Below are 19,998 nucleotides of genomic sequence, written 5' to 3' on the forward strand. Positions count from 1 at the left end.
GGCCAATATAAAGATAGAAGAACAAAAGTCCGAAAATATAGACATAAAGAGAGGAGTAAGACAGGGCTATGTTCTGTCACCATTACTGTTTAACGTGTACAGTGAAGCCATATTCCAGGATAGCGGATCTGGGTGATGGAATCTCTGTAAACGGAAGAATAGTAAATAACATAAGATTCGCTGATGACACCGTTATAATGGCAGACACCCTGGAATCGCTACAAGAATTGGTAAATAGAATTAACGATTATTGCATTAGATACGGACTAAAAATAAATAAGAGAAAAACTAAATTTATGATTGTCTCAAAAACGCAACATGGAAATGAAAGATTAATGATAGAGCAAACCCAAATAGAAAAAGTAGAGACATATAAATATCTCGGAACCTGGGTTGATGACAAAAATGACCAAAGCAGAGAAATCAAAGTCCGAATTGAAACTGCAAGGCAAGCATTTGTGAAAATGAAGACAATGCTTACCAACAGAGACCTTCAGTTGCATCTCAAATTGAGGGCTCTAAGATGTTACATATTTTCTATCTTACTATACGGAATGGAAGCTGGGACATTGAAGAAACAACACATAAGGAAAATAGGAGCGTTCGAAATGTGGTGTTACAGAAGAATATTAAAAATTCAGTGGGTTCAAAGGATTACCAATGCTGAGGTACTACGACGTCTAAATAAGGAGTTAGAAATTATGAACAGCATAAAAAGAAGAAAACTAGAATATTTGGGTCACATAACCAGAGGAGAAAAATATGAGCTGCTGAGAATTATTATTCAAGGAAGGATCCAAGGAAGAAGAAGCATAGGAAGAAGACGCATCTCCTGGCTGAAGAACCTTAGAGAATGGTTTAACTGTAGTTCACTAGAACTTTTCAGAGCAGCAGCCAACAAAGTGACCATAGCCGTTATGATATCCAACCTCCGATAGGAGATGGAACTTTAAGAAGAAGAAGAACCACTATATCTTAAAAAATTCTCTTGCCACGTTTATGGCAGGCTAAGCTTAGTTGGGATTAACTCATCCTCGATTCAGAATGGTTACGTGATTGGAAAATTTTACTTGATGGTTTTCAGTCCATTCTCCCTTTGAAATTCCCTAGATGTTTAGTATTAGATAAACGAATTGTAGATGTTGAACTCAACACCTTCTGCGCTAACTAGCTCAAAATATTTGCAAAATTTGCTTATCTGCGCGTAGTATTCGAGAATGGCGCAGTCTCCTTTCGTTTGGTATCTTCCAAATTTCGAATAGCTTCTGCTAAACAAAATCTCACAATTTAAAGTGAGTTCTTTTAACTCAATCAGTGTCGAACGTGTTGAGCAAGAATTAACCAATCGCACAAACTCATGCTTATAGCGACTTGTTAGTAGCTCTAAGTTGAATTATGAATAAAAAACTTTCATTGACTCCTTATATTCATAATCGTGTGCAAAAGATTATTGACCTAAGCAAGGGTTACTCTTTTTATCACATCGCGTCACAACTAAACGTAGTAAATATTCCTGACTCCTCCTAGGGACATTACACACGATTCTACCCTCTCAATGTTATGGTCATCAGGCCCAGAGCTACCCCCTCGATTTTTCCCAGTTTAAGATTATTCCTATCACAGGAAGCTTACCCGAAATTCGTTCAACACAAAAACACAGCTTCTATGAAACACAAGTAAATGAAACCTTAGAATTTCTTCTTAGAAGTTTCCGACTTTCTCTCGTATGTAAAGAGTATTAGCCTATGTTTCTGTTTAAAAATCTGAAGAATAAAAGCTCTAATCTCCCATTGCTCTCATTTTCCCTACATAATGAAGAAATTGAAACGGCAACTCTAAGCATTGTATGATACCTTCAATTACGATCATTTCACAGGGAACTATCAGAATTAAAAAGTGGAAAACTCCCCCCCCCGAGGCAAATTCAAGGTGCGCTACTGTTATAGCGACTTGTTAGTAGCTCTAAGTTGGATTTTGAATAAAAAACTTTCATTGACTCCTTATATTCATAACCGTGTGCAGAAGATTATTGACCTAAGCAAGGGTTACTCTTTTTATCACATTCCGACACAACTAAACGAAGCAAATATTCATGACTCGTCCTAGGGACATTACACACGATTCTACCCTCTCACTGTTATGGTCATCAGGCCCAGAGCTACCCTCTCGATTTTTCCCAGTTTAAGATTATTCCTATGACAGGAAGCCTACCTGAAATTCGTTCAACACAAAAACACAGCCTCTATGAAACACAAGTAAATGAAACCTTAGAATTTCTTCTTAGAAGTTTCCGACTTTCTCTCGTATGGAAAGAGTATTAGCCTATGTTTCTGTTTAAAAATCTGAAGAGTAAATGCTCTAATCTCCCGTTGCTCTCATTTTCCCTACATAATGAAGAAATTGAAACGACAACTCTAAGCATTGTATGATACCTTCAATTACGATCATTTCACAGGGAACTATCAGAATTAAAAAGTGGAAAACTTCTCTCGAACAAATCGCTAAAGCAACTAAATATTTTATATGATCAGAAGTATTCCACACTACGCGTTGGAGGTAGAGTTTCCAAAGCTACACATATCTCTTACTAACGGATAGCTTTTTGAACCGTTAGTTTAAAGACATTTCTATATTACAGGTAAGAGCTCTCATATTTGTATCCAGCAACCTATGTTATATACTCTCTCTCATTTAGGACATTCTTCATGTTTGTCCTATTGTGTTGATACTAATTTTATCTACAAAAATCTTATCTCTTGATTCTTTGGCTTTCTTAAAACTTCGCTAAGGGTAATAAATTATATCTAAAACTAATGTTTATTACTGACAATATGTATCTTTCACGCAAGTCACTGTTGTTATAGAGATTGATATCAGTTAAAAATTAATTACTAACTCTAAAACAAAATGTAACTGTTTTGCTTACCTTATAAAAGGTTTTGCCATAAACAACATGGTCTTTATCCACAATGTGGGATGTACCATGTATAGATGACTAAGATTTTTCCTTAATTTTCGACCAACCATTTGATAACACCTTTTAAGCCATCCAAATGAAGGTAGTTTATTTGCAGCTCCGTGTAGATAAATGAGAACATAATCTTCAGTTACCAAACGTTCCAAAGTCCATAAGACATACCTGTTATAAATATAGTTAACTGTATTAATAATACACATAAAACAATAGGTGACATACATTTTTAATATAGATGAGTCGTTAATAATAAAACAGAGTAATTGTTTTTTGAAAAAATTACTGATATCTGTAGCTAATAAATTATTGAATATTGACAATAATCGACCATTGGGTAAGAAAATATATAATTAAAGTTTGTTTAGCAGAAAATGGTTGACTTGGCCCATTGTTAAGACCGGTCCGGGGCGATAAGCAAACGAGGTAGACAGAGTTACTCTTTTGACAATTAAAACTGACTAGACGGTACTCCTATAATAAAGCAAAGGATCCACAAAATTTACAATAATTACGACGACAAAAACAAAAAAAAACAGATGTAGAATATATTGCTTTGCCTTATATACCCGAAATTAATGTTTTCAAAATCATCATCTAAATTAATTATGATCGGTTCAATTATATTATGATCTACACGAACATTCTGAATTTTCTTTTCTTATTACTTGTCGGACTGAATTTCTCCAACTACTTGGAAGAAGATTATTGACACATTTTCTTATTAACTCTACAACAGTACTACTTAACGTTGGCGAAATATTTTGTGACCTCACCTTAAGCTTCAATTCGTGCCACACATGCTCTATGGGATTAAACATACAATAATGGGTGGAAGCCGCAGCACTGTATGTCCCATTTCCTCTGCCAATGTATCACAAACATATACTTTTTTTATAGAAAATGCCTTTAAAACTTCTAAAAGCTCTTGTTTGGTGTACTATTCTTCAAAATACATATCATTCATCTTCATATAATTTTAAATTTCTAATTTAGTATTATTCGAGTTTGGAGCCTTACCTAGTTGGCGACTGTGATAGCTTGCATTGTCCATTACTATCACGCTATTCTGAAGAATGCTTGGCATAAGATTATTTTTGAACCATTCTTCAAAAAGTTCTGCCGTTGTATCTTCATGGTAGTTGACGCAGGAGTCTTTAATATTCTTTGCAGAAAGCCACAGGGCATTTGGAACCCAACTATTTTGTGATCCAGCATGTAAAATCGTTATTCTCTTCCCTTTATTTGACGGAGCTTTTGTCTTACATTTACCCGAAGAATCGACAAAACGGCGACTCTTCTAATTAAAATTCTTGGAGTAGAATGTAAAAGTTAAAAGTACCCCGAATGAAGAGATCACAAACGTTCCGAAACTGATCGAATCCTAACATGCAACATAGCAAATGAAAGGGGAGGGATAACGAATACGTTAAGATAGAAAACACAAAGAAGGCCACTACCAAAAGGGCACTATACAACATCTTCGTTATTATTGAACGTATATCGACATACGACATCTCATATGACACTATGTATGGAAATAGATTTACTATAGACGTACTATATAATATAATAAGACGACTATTTAATTTTTTGTTTGTTTGATCGTTGAGTGTAAATAATTACTTAAGGTTTTTATGTTTCCAGCCTTTTTTTACTTTAATAATTTAGCAAAATTACTTTTCTGGATTTTTATCTACATTTGGTGCAATCACGAGAGAGTTCCAAAGCTGAAAAGCCTCCTCTTGCACTTGTAATTAAACATTACGACACAATATTAGCATTAATTCATTGAAAAATATTTTTATAATTATTTGTTCATAACAATCCATTTTGATAATCAGAAATTATGTTTTCGGAGTATTCTGACAATCTAGTGTAGATAATGCCAGAAAGGATTTTGTATATTATATTTTAGCAATGTAATTGGTCTGTAATTCTGGCATTTCCTCTTATCTCGTTTTTATATATTAGCTGTATAAGACCAACTGCCCATTCCTCCGGCATTTGCTCCGTGGTCCATACCAACTTTAACAGGTAATGGATTCTTCCCTAGAGTTCGGGTCCTCCATATTTCAACAATTCTGCCGAAACCCCGTCCATTCCTGGCGCTTTACTGTTTTTTAGTTTCTTTATTATTTGAACTCCTTCAATGTGCTGCTACGCCGTAAAATATATTGTCTCGTTATGATCATTTCCAATGCCTGCATTTAGGTTTTCCTCAAAGTATTCTTTCCATCTCATTATAATTTTTGGTTTCTCGGTATACCTACAATAATACAATACCTACAGACTGATATCAACAAACAAGGTTGAGTTTCGAGCTAATCAAGCAGGCTTTAGACCAGAATCCTCCTGCATAGACCACATTAATACTGTGAGGGTAATAATGGAGCAATCGGTTGAATGGAACACACCCCTATACATAGTTTTTGTTGATTTTGAACGTGCCTTTGATAACTTGTCTCACGCTGCTGTATGGAAAATTTTAGAGCTAAGAAACATCCCGCAAAAAATAATTTCTATTATAAAGTCCTATATACTGATGCGAAATGCAGCGTGACACACAATGGGATCAACAGTGACGAATTCGACGTACTTACTGGAGTTAGACAGGCATGCGTGCTTTCTCCGTTTCTTTTTAACATAGCTATAGACTATGTTCCCTCCAAACAAGACTCCGACACAAGAGGGATACAATGGACGTTAACCACACGCCTAAGCGATCTAGAATACGCGGACGATATCTGTCTATTAGGTCAAAGATTCCAAGATCTGGCTTACTAATTGGAAACACTTTCCACTGAAGCCAATAAAATAGGCTTAAAAATCAATATTAGTAAAACCAAGTCCATGAGAATAAATGCAAGGAAGAACGCGCTATTTACTATCGACAATATGCAGATTGAAAATGTGGAAAACTTTACGTATCTTGGAAGTGTCATAACAGAAAAAGGAGGTACAGAAGACGATATTCGTATGAGGATACGAAAAGCCCAACAAGCTTTCAGCACGCTCAACCCTGTTTGGAGATCTGGCGAGTATACTACAAGGACAAAGATCCGAATATTCCGATCAAATGTCATGTCTGTTCTACTCTACGGATGTGAAACCTGGAAAGTGACAAACACCCTCACAGACAAACTGCAGGTCTTTGTTAACAAATGTCTACGAAGAATTGTTCATATATTCTGGCCTAACACCATCAGAAACGACGATCTGCTACACCTGACCGAACAAAAGCGGGTACAAAATGAAATTAAGTCCAGAAAGTGGGGTTGGATCGGTTACACACTCCGAAAAAATAGTTGCAGTATCGCAAAGACTGCCCTAGAGTGGAATCCCCAAGGGAAAAGAAAAAGAGCTCGCCCAGTACAAACTTGGAGAAGATCCATCATGGACGAGATAAGAGGCCAAGGAAAGTCTTGGAATGAGGTGAAGACCTTAGCGCAAAATAGAACCCGATGGCGCATTTTCACTGAAGCTCTATGCTCCACTTAGGAGTTCAAGAACCTTATATATATATCGATATACCTACAATAAATTAAGCTTGAGTCCGGACTTAAATCCATTAGAGCATGTTTGGGATGAGCTTAAACGAAGGGTCCTGGACAGAAATCAGGCACCAGGGTGCAGAATGAAAGAGCTGCGCTTAATGAAACGCAATGCCCCAAGAATTTATTAGAAAAGTCATCAGATCCATGCGAAATCGGTTGGAAAGTGTAATTAGGAGCAGGGGTGGTAATATCAAATACTGAAAAATAGAGAAATTAATTTTGTAATTGATGATCTCTCTGTTCATAACGTCTTTCTTGCGTTCGTTCCAATGATGAATATTTAGGAAACTCTGTTAGTCTTGCATATTGTTTTTATAATGCGGCCTCCAAATAATGCAATAACAGTTTTTGTAAGTTCAATAATAGTTATTAGTCGTACATTACATATTTTTAATTTCATACTTCTTATATCGAGTCGATTGATTTGCACTTAAGTGTAGTTGAAATTTAAGTAGAAAATTATTCTAATAACTTACAAAAAGAGGTTGTCCATAACGTAAACATAATCAATTCTAGATTTATCTGGAAGATAACAAGCAGAGAACACGACAATAGCTGTATTCCCTCCAGCCCTCAAGTAACCACCATGACTGAGTACTCTTTTGTATGGTTCTATGACTCTCATATCTATGGTACGCTGCTCACCGCCAGGTAGTACCATACGTTGCCAGTACCTAGCATGGCAACGTTCGTCAGCAGCACTAAGGGGTTCGATGGGTTCAGGGGTTGTGTTTTCTAAAAAAAAACATATTTGTTGATTAAAACTCCAAATAGGATTAAAACACAAGGCAAAAGGCTTACCGAATTATAGTTACAATTAATTTAAAAAATGAAACATGTTTTATATTAGCTCTTCAATTTCAAGGGAGGAAGAATTACAAAATTGTTAATAACTGTTTGATAATGGGCCTGAAAAATTCGCTTTCCGATGTCTAAACCATACGACCCTGAATTTTTGATCTTTTGCATATAAGATATCCACAATATATGTCATTTAAAAGCAAATGAATGTCATTCTTTAATTAATAAAATTTTCAACTTTAAAATTACTTTAAGAAATCATGATACCCTCATAATAAAACCTTGTGACTCCACATTTTTGTGAATTTGACCTTTTGGTGTCACCTATTGAAAAATAACTGGACCTATGTAATGCGATCTTTAATCGATCTTTATTCCTCTTCCTAAGAAACCAAACGTTAAGAAATGTAGCGACTGTAGACTCATTAGTTTAATGAGCCATGCCGTTAAAATACTGTTGCATATTCTCCTAAATCGAATTAACAACAAGTGCGAAGAAATAATTAGTCAACTAGAGAAGCACTATTTTCTATGCAAACACTCCTTCAACGATGTTGGGAGGTAAGAAAACCCGTATATATGTGCTTCATTGATTTTGAAAAGGCATTTGATAGCGTTCAACATACCAGACTAATTACCGCCTTGCAGAGCATCCAACTAGATGAGAAAGACATCAAACTTATTGCCAAACTTTACTGGAACCAAACAGCCATTATTAATACCAACAACAGAGAATCAAAGCCAATCAGTATTGAACGAGGCGTAAGACAAGGCTGTATACTATCTCCCACCCTCTTTAACGTGTATTCTGAGAATCTATTTAGGGAAGCTTTAATAGATCAAAAAGGAATTATCATAGGAGGTGAAATAATTAACAATATACGGTACGCCGACGATACTGTGATTCTAGCTGAAAACATCGACGATCTGCAGGAGCTAATCAATAGAGTTGACATGGAATGCACAAATTTTGGACTGTCGATAAATATCGATAAAACTAAATACATGGTGACCAGTGAAGTGGATATCGGCGCAACCCAACTGATATTAAACCAACAACCGCTGCAGAGAGTTCAGAGATTCAAATACCTTGGATGTTGGATTACCCAAAATCTAGATCCATCCTTCGAAATTCGATGTAGAATTGAACAGGCAAGAAACTCATTTCAAAAATTCAAGCCTCTATTATCCAATAACTCATTAAATTTGGAAATCCGTGAAAAGTTTACAAGATGTTACGTGTGGTCTGTACTTTTGTATGGATGTGAAACTTGGACTTTAAACGCCGATATCATGAATAAAATCGAGGCGTTTGAGATGTGGTTGTATCGAAGGATACTAAAAATTCCATGGACTAGCAGAACCAGAAACGAGAAGTTCTTCGAAGAATGGGACATCAACGAACTCTATTAAATATTATTAAGAGGCGTAAACTAGAATATCTTGGACATATAATCAGAGGACCAAGATATGAGTTCCTTCGGCTAATTCTCAACGGTAAAATCGAAGGAAAGAAATGGATAGGACGGAAGAAACTCTCTTGGTTGAGGAATTTGCGGCAGTGGACAGGTTTGACAGCGGACCAATTGCTACACGTAGCACAAGACCGAGATCAGTATAAAAATATTATAAGCATGGTAGTCGCCGACGTTCCGTAGGGATATGGCACTCTAAGAAGAAGATGTAATGCGAAAGTCCTGTATCTCCAATAGTTTACTTTAATTAATTATTCCACATAAATAAAATATCGTATCTCCACATGCATTATTTCCTAAAGAAATTCGAATATCTCTGGCATTTTGTTTCCTAACATAGAACTATTTATTAACTCGGTACAATAGATACCAGAATACGAATAGACGTGAAAATATTGTGCGCACTAGCAGATTTCAAATTACGTCACAGAGCGCTCAGTTGATCGAGAATCTTGTAATTGTTTTGTAATATTATAACATTAATTGCAACATTATAAAGTGTTAGTCGCTCAGCGAGAAGCAGCTGCTATAGTGTATTTTTATGTATGAGAGAGTAATAAAACAATAAATTATGTATGCAAATCCCTAAACTGTTGATACGGGTGACTCAATGAAAAACAGATATTTGTCAACAAGTTTACAGAAGTATATAGGAAAACAATTTTAAATTGAGTATGACCACCAGGTATAAAGGTTGGAGCAGAATAGAATACAATAGTTTTGAGGGTTACTAATCCCTAAATAAAGTTGCCAGTGTCGGAGTGATGGAGGTTAACAGGTACTAATGAATTTGCAAGAAATGTAAGATGTTTATTTTATTGGTTATATATAACCAATAAAAGTTTAATAAGTACCTACCTATTTGCAAAATAAAGTTTAATTCTTTAGATAAAATAAAACGTTTTATTTTATCTATTTGCAAAATAAAGTTTAATTCTTTGCCTATTTGCAAAATAAAGTTTAATTCTTTAGATAAAATAAAACGTTTTATTTTATCTGAAATGAGTGCATTCCACGAAGTAAGGGTTTCAACAATCAAACATTTAATTCTTTAATTCCAGGAATCTACGACAGTAATTGACTAGATAATTACCTTCTAAACTTATTCCACAGAAAATGTGATAGTGGGTTTTTCCATTTTGTATATAGGAAGGTCCAAGTGGCGTATTCAAAATTCTTAACAGTTCACTAAAAGTAGGTACTTCAGTTGCAAGGTGCAGTTTATTGTGTATACTAGTGTTATGGAAAATTTGGAAGTGCCGTGTAAACGCCGAAAAATTGGTCCTCTAACAGTTAATGAAAAAACATTAATATTTAATTGTTTTAAATCATTTACAGACAAACGTTTATGTGAAAGTGTTGATGAGACCGTTGAGTTAGTTAGCGGTACACTTGGTGTTGGGAAATCTACGATTTACAGAGTTATTAAAGAAGAGAAATGTGGTAGTTTTCAAATGCCACGTAATGCTCCAGGGAAACCAAAATTTCAAATAGAATATCATTTTAAAGAAGGACTTCGACGGAAAGTGCATGAATTCTTCTTTAGACAAGAATTTCCAACATTGGATAAAGTTCTTGTCTCAGTTCGAGATGATAAGGATTACCCAGAAATGAGTCGAAGTAAGTACGTTATGGAAACTTTTAAAAGAAATAGGCTTCCGCTGGAAAAAGAATCCCAGAAAGTCTATTTTATTAGAAAGAAGCGATATTGTCATATGGAGAAGACATTTTCTAAGAACCATAAAGGAAATGAGAAACCAAAAAAGAAAAATATTTTATCTTGATGAAACATGGATCAACGAGGGTCATACACCAAATAAATTTTGGCAGGATGAAACTGTTACAAGTCAAAGGCACGCTTTTGTAAATAACTTATCTACTGGTTTAAACCCACCATCAGGAAAGGGACGCAGGCTGATAATAGTACACATTGGCAGTTCAGACGGTTTTGTTGAAGGTGGTTTATTAACTTTTGAATCAACTCGTACCGGTGACTACCATGAAGACATGAACGCTGATGTCTTTCAAGAATGGTTCGAACAAATGATAGATCTTCTTCCTAAGAACTGTGTAATAGTAATGGATAATGCAAGTTATCACTCCAGACTTATAGAAGGACTGCCCACAACCAAGTGGTTAAAAAAAGACTTGCAGAATTGGCTGAGTTCAAAAAATATTACGTACCATCCCGGATCTATAAGAAAGGAACTTTATTCGTTGTGTGCCCTTCATAAAGAAAAATTTAAAAAATGCGAAATTGATGAAATTGCCAAAAATCGTGGAATGACAGTACTTAGATCCCCACCATATAATTGTGAATTAAACCCGATTGAACTGGTATGGGCACAGATAAAGAGTGAAGTTTCAAGAAAAAATACCACTTTTAAAATTCATGATGTTAAACAGTTGTTTTTGGAGGCCGTAAATAATGTAAAACCTGAAAACTGGGAAAAGGCAGTAAATCACACTATTAAAGAAGAGGAAAAAATGTGGAAGCTGGACAATATTACTGATAAAATGATCGAGCCAGTTATTATAAATCTTGGTACTGAAAGTTCATCTTCTGAATCTGATTTGGATTTGTAACAAGTAGCTGTAAGTTTTATATTAATATTTTTATTCATCTATTTAACATACCTTAGACGGTTTTAAAAACTCTTTTTCTCTTTTGCAATTTTTAAATATTAAAAAAAATGTGAATTTTTTAAAACCCTTTTTAATGTAGGCCAGTCAGTTCTAATATAGTGTGTGATAAAAGAGGTTACTTTTGTTTAACACTGATAACACTTTATAACACTGAAATAATTCATTTATTTTTTACAATTATTCAAAGTAATTTTTCAATTAATCTTGAGCACGCCCATGGAGTGGTCGGAGCTACCAGTTAAAATTATGCTAATTACTCTCTCGTTCATAAAAATAAACTATAATACAGTTACTATTTGGGGCATTAAGTAAATCATTTGGGCGCAAAGTAAGACATTTGGGTAGAAAGCCATTAAGACACAAAATAAAACATGTAGGCAGTAGTCAGTAGATTTGGTGAGGATTTTTGGTAATTGGCATTTAATAACGTAGAGTTCAATTTTTTAAAGTATTCGATTCTAACTGTTTGAGCAGAGTCCACGAAATTATAAAAACAGCGCAACTTTGAAGGCATTTACAACTCAGTAATGAATGTTTGTTACTTAGACACTTGTAACAAAGATTAACTTTGATTAAATTGTTTAATTTAATTTAATACAAAGAGTCCATTATACAAATACATTTTCGAAAAATTTTAAATAAATAAATAGCTAAGTTAGTAGGCGACTATTTGATAATAATAATTCGAAAGTAAATTACTAAAAATTAAGAAAAATTGAAAGAAATATACATGAATAACAAGACTATTTTACCATCATCCAACTTTCTTGCAAACTCTTCTACTTCTCCATTGAAAACATCTTCAGATTTCAAACTATCAGTATTTGTATCAGCAGAGGAAACATCACTATCATCACTAAGTTGAGTTTGCACAACTTTAATCTTTCTCAATTTGTTGCTCCTTTTATTGTGAGCTAGGAAATTTAAGTTACCTAAAAATTTATAAATAACCTGTGATAATCAGAAAAAAGTCAAAACAAATGTGAATATCGAAATAAGGATATTATCTATGGTATAATTTCACTATTTGAGAGAGTGAGTCATCGTTTAAAGGCCCAGAAATGCGGAAAGCTGTTTGGAAATCCAGTGACGTACACTTACTTTTATTTTAACGTTAATTATATTTTATTTTTCAAATATTAATATTCGAAATAGGCCACAATATATTTATTTACAAGTTTTTACTGACGTTTCAATCTCTATATACAAAGACCGCTTTCAAAGATATAAATGATAGTTATATTTATTTTATTTGTTTATTATTATATATTTTTATAATCTTATATTGTTTATTTTCTTTTTTTTTCTATCTTTAAAAACGGAATAGAGATCGAAACGTCAATGTATTAAACATGTAAATAGATATATTGTGGCTTATGTCCAACCTTCTCCCTAAAAATACAGAATGCCACAAACAAGCAGCTATAGAAAAATAAATATATCTGTCATTTGTATGTTTGAAAACGGTCTCTTTATAGAGATCGAAACGTCCGTAAATTAAACATTTGAATAAATATATTGTGGCTTATTCCCAACATCATTTCTAAAAATACAGAACGACAAGCGAAAAGCCATAGAAAATAAATAGTACTATCATTTGTATAATTGAAAACGGTCTCTGGATATAGAGATCGAAACGTCAATAAATAAACATATGAATAAATATTTTGTGGCTCATTCCCTACATTCCCCTAAAAATACAGAATGCCACAAACAAAAAGCTATAAAAAAGAAGTAATTTTGCAGAAAGTTTACTGATACCAACCGGCTGTCGCGGAAGTTACGCTAAAACGTCTTTTGACGTGACCCGTCCTTAAAGAGTTACACAATGAAATTTTTTTAAAACAAATTTTAAGACAGTTTCCACACCACCCCAGAGGTATGTCTTGTGGCGCGATACTTTTTTTAAATGGGTGTTCGCCAAGAGCCATATTGTCTTATTAAATAAAATGAACAAAACACTTAAACAGTATAAAACAAAACAAAATAAAATCCTATAAAACAAAATAAAATTCTATAAAAACAAAATAAAAATAATGTTTGATGTGTTTAAACACAAACACTATACACACTTACTATGTTCTTTTCATTTTTTTTTTGTTTTTGGTTTTTTTATGCTGATGTTCTTATTAAACTATTAGAAAATATTATTCGCTGTCTAAACCTGAAGATGCAGTGCTGCTATCGCCGTCATTATCTTCACCACCTGGTGTAATTATAATTGGCTCTAGTAAAACTTTGATATGAGTGTCAAGTTCCCACATACGATGTTCTTCTTTAATTATGTGGCCTATACATTTAGCCCATTTCTCTGGAGTTACATGGAGGATTGCTTTAATCAAAAGTTTCTTAATTTCGTTTAATTTGAACGTTTTGTTATTGCGTGCTACTTCTCCTTTCACTTGCTCCCAGATAAGTTCAATGGGATTAAGTTCGCAATGATAAGGTGGTAGACGCAGAACTTTGACACCATAATCTTTTGCAGTTTCATCTACAGCATATTTAAGATATTCAATTTTCCTTAACCGTGCAATGTCAAGTAGCTAAATTTTGAGCATTGATTCTTCGTATGCAATCCCCTTTTTTGTAAGCCATTCTTGAATCCTCCCTTTCAATTTCTTTAATAATCACCTGTTTTTTTCGACTCAAATTGAAGAAAACCATCATCAAGAAACCCTGTATCACTTCCTATATGGGTGACGATTAAACGCCGTCCCTTTCCTGATGGAGCTTTTAATCCTGTATATCAGTCTTCTATAAATGCTTCGCGTTTACTTTTGACATTTAAATATTGCCAAACTTTTCCAACTGTATGACCTTTTCCAACCTTGGTTAATCCAGGTTTCATCCAAATAACATATTTTGCGTCCAGTGCTGCGAATTTTGCGTATTTCTTCTAAATATTTTCTTCTCCGCACAATAATTTTATTTTTTTCTAATAGCATACTTTTTCTGTTGAGTTTTACATATCGAAAGTTCATTTCACGCATGGTCCTGGTTAAGACTCTACGAGATATCTTGGGTAAGGAGTCATCGTTTTCGAGCTCTTGAGAAATATTTTTCAGTGTTGGAATTTCACTCCGAAAATAAAATGAATGAATTTTTCGACGTATAATATTCCTTGTCTCGTCATCCAAAACAATGCTTTTCCTACCTCTAGTTTTACCTTTTTCTTGCTTTTTATTTTCCGATGTATTTTTAAGTACACGATAAATACAGCTAACGGTTACTTTTGTTAAATTGCTACAAATGTCGACCGCTTGGCTAACATTTAATTCCATTTTTCTGCCGACAATTCCTTCATAAACGTTTCGTATTATTACCTTCTCTTCGAACGTTAACATTTTCCGTCTCTTTTGCGGCATTTCATTTTTGGAATCAACATCAGAATTTTGCAGTCTTCTCTTGGAACAACTCGGTTTTTCGTCCAACTTCAATAAAACTCAAACCAAATAATCACAGAATATAACTAAAAATTTACTATAAAACGACAAACTATAACACTCGTATTATCAATAACACGTTTTATCAATAACACAAACTTATCGCATAAAATACCCTACCCTCAGAAACGCCCATGTAAATAACCTATTGTTGATGGGCACTCGCTCGACAAAAACTAGTTTTACGGTTTTCTGTGGATCTGAATTGAAACGGGGTTCCGTCGCTAATTCCAAAGTTGCCAAACGATTGAAAAATATTGTTTTAAAATATCGATTTTTATTTTATAAATTTAAATATGTAACGAAACGGAACATATAAATAAAATTTATTTCATTACAATTTTGTGCTTAATTTTTACTATTGAAAAAATCAGGTTTTTTGTATTTTTAGGACGGTAATAATCGCTGCGTGGAAGAATACAGGTTTTGTATGACCATAATTACTACTTGTGAACAAGATTTGGCTACACTGTACGACAACTTCTGGTCAAGTCTACTATAGAGAAGCACAAATAAATATACTACTTTATATATTCTGTAATTTCTTATGAGGAAACGCAAATTGCAATCGAGAAAACAGGCAGTTTTCGAGGGCCGCTGTGTACATTTAAATTTGAGGATATTCGGCGTTTAAACTATGATACCACTCTTCTAAATTGAGGGTTTCTACTATATATTCAAATTTTATTCTTTTTGAGGTAAATATCTCTGTTAACTAGCATCCTGTCTATATGTATATTTGACTGAATTCTTCATATATCTAATAGTCGATTTCTTCAGAGTCTTCCATAGTATTATTGGTCAAGTGTAGGAAAAAGTTTCAAAATCTTAGCTGTCAATGCAGAGAACAGACAGAGAAACTATTCGGAGAGACAGAACCCTTCCACGAAATAGTTAATCGTGCAGACAATAGAATATCTATGATCAGTACCATGCAGTAGCGTTGCAATATTAAACAATTTAAATGATTTGAAATCGCAATAATTACAAAATTATTACTCACTCAAAACAACAAAATGGAAGTCAGAATAGATAGACAACTTACAGAAGCTATAGAAATAGGCAACGGGATTCATTGAGCCCCATGCTCTTCAATTTGATCATGGATGAAATCATCAAAACCGTTAACAAAGGAAGAGGATACAGAATGGGAATCAAAGAAATCAAAACACTCTGTTACACAGACAACGCAATATTGATAGCCCAAGATGAAGATAGTCTGCAAAGACTGGTCCACAGATTTAACATAAGAGCAAAAGAATTTAATATGACTATCTCATCTCAGAAAACTAAAACAATAGTAGTCAGCAAAGAACCAACTAGATGTAAAATAGAAATTGATGGCATCAGTATTGAACAAGTAATGGAAATAAAATACCTGGGAATTACACTGTCTAGCTATGGAAACCTGGACAAAGAAGCGAGAGATCAAGTATGAAAAGCAATTAGATTGGCGGGATGCCTTAACAATAGGAGGCATTCCAGTAGTATAATAGACGTAAGAACTAGACGGGGACCAGATAGTGATACAGACCATTTCCTAGTAAAAGCCAAGCTCAGAACTAGAATCTCAACACAAACAACAGACAAACAGATGAAGATCGAAAGATGGAATGTATCTAAATTGGAAGAAGAAGAGGGAAAGAGACAATACCAACTAGAATTGAGAAACAGATTCCAGGTGTTGGAAACGAAAGAAAATGAAAGAGAAAATATAGACCAGAAATGGCACTCCATTAAAACGATCATTACAGAAACAGCAGAGAAGTGTATAGGTCGGAAGAGAAAAGCAAAAAGAAATAAATGGTTTGATGAAGAATGCGAGGATACCTTAAAAGAAGCAAACAAAAGAAGAATCGACTACCTAGCAAACCCGACGGATGAAAAGCGTGAACAATACAATAGAGAGAGAGCCTTAGCCAGAAGAACAGTAAGGAGAAAAAAGAGACAACATTTACAACAACAAATTGAAAAAGTAGAACGTAAACACAGAAGCAAGCAAAATAAAAAATTCTACAAAGAAGTAAGACAACATAAGAAAGGTGCATATATAAGAACACCGAACTTTGTGAGAGATAAAAATGAGCAAATGATTAAAGCTGAAAATAAAATAATCGAAAGATGGGCTGAATACTTTGAAAGTCTTCTAAATGTCCAGGTAGACGCGGATGGAAATAAAGCAAATTGTGAGTACCAAACGGCCGAGATAGAAGTACCCCCGCCAAGCCTGGAAGAAATTATCACGGCGATAGAAACCCTAAAAAATGACAAATCCCCGGGACTAGACAATATTGATGCAGAACTGATTAAAAAAGGAGGGCATGAACTTAGAACTAAAATACACCAATTAATGAAAGAAGCCTGGGAACAAGAAATAATGCCAAAAGAATGGAGTGGCTGTATTATCGTGCCAATACATAAAAAAGGCAGAAAGGATACATGTGGCAACTACAGGGGAATCTCACTAATCGGTACTACATATAAGATATTAGCTTCAGTTGTACTAAAACGATTACTGCCATATACAGAGGAAATTATTGGCGATTACCAATGCGGCTTTAGGCCTGGAAGATCAACAATCGACCAAATATTTACTATCAGACAAATGCTAGAAAAGTATTGGGAATATAATAAAGAAGTACACCAAATCTTCATAGATTTCAAACAAGCATATAATTCCATAGATCGCTTAAAACTGTGAAGTGCAATGATGGAGTTAGGCGTACCAAAGAAGCTGACCATGATTGCGCGAATGTGTGTCAACAATTCCTTTGCACAAATTAGAATAGGAGGCAAAACTTCAAAGGCTTTCGGCATAAGCACCTGACTCAGACAGGGAGACCCGCTGTCCCCATTACTATTTAACCTAGCATTGGAATATGCAATGCGAAAAATCTATACCAGAGTCAAACCAGACATAACTGCCAGAGGAGCAAAGATTATTCTCGCATTTGCAGATGATGTAGATGCAGTAGCACAGACAACACTGGAAGTTAAGGATATAGTATCGAACTTTGAAGAAGCAACATTAAGCGTAGGCCTGAAAATAAACGAAGAAAAAACTAAATACATGGTCGTATCAAAAAAGAAACGACAGCGAATAAGACAAAACATTACCATAAACGATCATAATTTTGAGGTGGTCAAAGAATTCAAATACCTAGGAGCAACAATTACCAGTGAAAACACAGGAGAACGGGAGGTTGAAATACGAATACTGGCGGGGAATAAATCATTCTTTGCCATTCAACATCTAATGAGGTCAAAGCTTCTCTCAAGGCGTGCCAAAATCCAAATGTACAAAACCATAATACGACCAGCAGTGACATATGGAAGTAAAACATGGACATTGAGAAAGAAAGAAATCAATAAGCTATTAGTATGGGAACGCAAAATCCTGCGAATTATATATGGTCCTTGCAGGGACAGCGTGACAAATGAATGGAGGAGCAGATACAACAATGAAATAGAGACTCTCTTTGGGAAAGGAAACATCGTAAGATACATAAAAGCCAATAGATTAAGATGGGCAGGCCACTTGGTACGGAGTGATGACGACAGACTGATTAGCAATGTGTTTTGGGAAAGACCAGATGGTAGAAGATCGACAGGAAGGCCTAGAAAAAGGTGGAAAGACGCAGTCAGGGAAGACCTGGAGAAGATGGAAGTAAGGCCATGGGAAATAATAGCACAGGATCGGAATCAATGGAAGGCAATAGTAAACGCGGCAAAAACTCACGAAGAGTTGTAAAAGCCAATGATGATGATGCCTTAACAACACTATATGGGGAAACAGACACACTGACACTGAGATGAAGTCAAGAATTTATAAAGCCAGTGGAAGAGCAATAATGACATATGCCTTAGAAATAAGACCCAGAACCAAGAAAAGTCAAGACATTAGAAGAAAATGTTACGTACATTGTATAATAAATGGACACAAAATAGAAAAAAAAGAATGGAAAAGCCACATAAGCAGAATGGAGGAGATTTGTCAAACTTGTTCCTAGATTTGACAAACTGTACACAAATTGTAGCAGTGCCCATAGTAATAAATAAGAATGTTTTATTATGGTGTTGTATGATGTTGGAGAATAGTTCTGGGAGATGCTTCAGTTGTCTCAAAGAAATTGCTTTTCTCAGATTTGCATTTTTTATTACACAACATGATGGCAGTAAGGCCAACAACTTATGTATTGCTTCATAATTTGTATATATTTCCCTGTTTATAGTTAAATATTAGAAAACGAGATGATACAATATACAATTTATTTTACAATCGATTTTTTTTATTATATTTAGACTTACCTTCTTTTTCGTTTAATTTAAGGGATACATTTTGCAAATTAGAACTAAGATGGGCTTCATAAACAGATTTATCATTCTCATATTCAGTATCACTGATATCATTTGGAGTAATTTCAACAGATACATCCCCCAATATGGATTTTCTTAGTAAGGAAGGACTACTTGGAAATTCTATAAGAAAAGAATTTATTTAACTAAATTTTATGGTTTATTTTTGTTTAAATACCAAAAGGTCCTGATCCTTCACATTTTTAACAATAATCAAATTAATTTTAAAATTGTGTTGGATATTATCAATTTGTTTCCAACTCAAAAATATGGAGATGAACAATTTATTTTTGACAAAAAAATTAAATTTGATAACACCATAACACAATAGGCTATATGATCGCCCCTTCTTTCAATCAATTAACATATCTGTCATCAATCAAATTCTGACAAATCAGGTTATTAACAAGTTATTGTAGGATTTCCTATCTCTTAAACAAAGACAATCATGTATTGAAGGGTTACAGAAAAGATTTTTCAGTATATTGTAGCTCTGGTAAGATGTTCCCATGTGACGGTTATCTCACCGAATTTAACTAAGCTGACAGAGCGCTTTGGCATATTAACACTAGAAAGTCGGAGGGGCCAATTTGGCCCCTGTTGCGATTTGAAGTTATTGTAGTTATTTTATTTGACACAATAATAATTTCATATTTTATGACTTTTAATATTTTGATACAAAGTCTTATTTAACACAAAAAAATATTGTTTACTAAATTTATTAAATGGATTTTCTAACAAACCTACCA

The 19,998-nt window shown here is 34.2% G+C and overlaps 1 protein-coding gene across 1 annotated transcript in view; it reads right to left on the bottom strand.

Annotated features, from left to right (window-relative positions):
- LOC140446064 (uncharacterized) overlaps positions 1-19,998 on the bottom strand; it is a 30,947-nt gene that overhangs the window by 5,147 nt on the left and 5,802 nt on the right. The window contains exons 2-5 of the mRNA XM_072538581.1: positions 19,202-19,372; positions 12,203-12,382; positions 7,005-7,263; positions 2,927-3,139 (exon numbers count right to left, since the gene is read on the bottom strand). Coding sequence (XP_072394682.1) covers positions 2,927-3,139; positions 7,005-7,263; positions 12,203-12,382; positions 19,202-19,372 — 823 coding nt within the window. The remainder of the gene's footprint in view (positions 1-2,926; positions 3,140-7,004; positions 7,264-12,202; positions 12,383-19,201; positions 19,373-19,998) is intronic.

Source organism: Diabrotica undecimpunctata, chromosome 7 (genome assembly GCF_040954645.1).
Source record: "Diabrotica undecimpunctata isolate CICGRU chromosome 7, icDiaUnde3, whole genome shotgun sequence".
Classification (NCBI taxonomy): domain Eukaryota; kingdom Metazoa; phylum Arthropoda; class Insecta; order Coleoptera; family Chrysomelidae; genus Diabrotica; species Diabrotica undecimpunctata.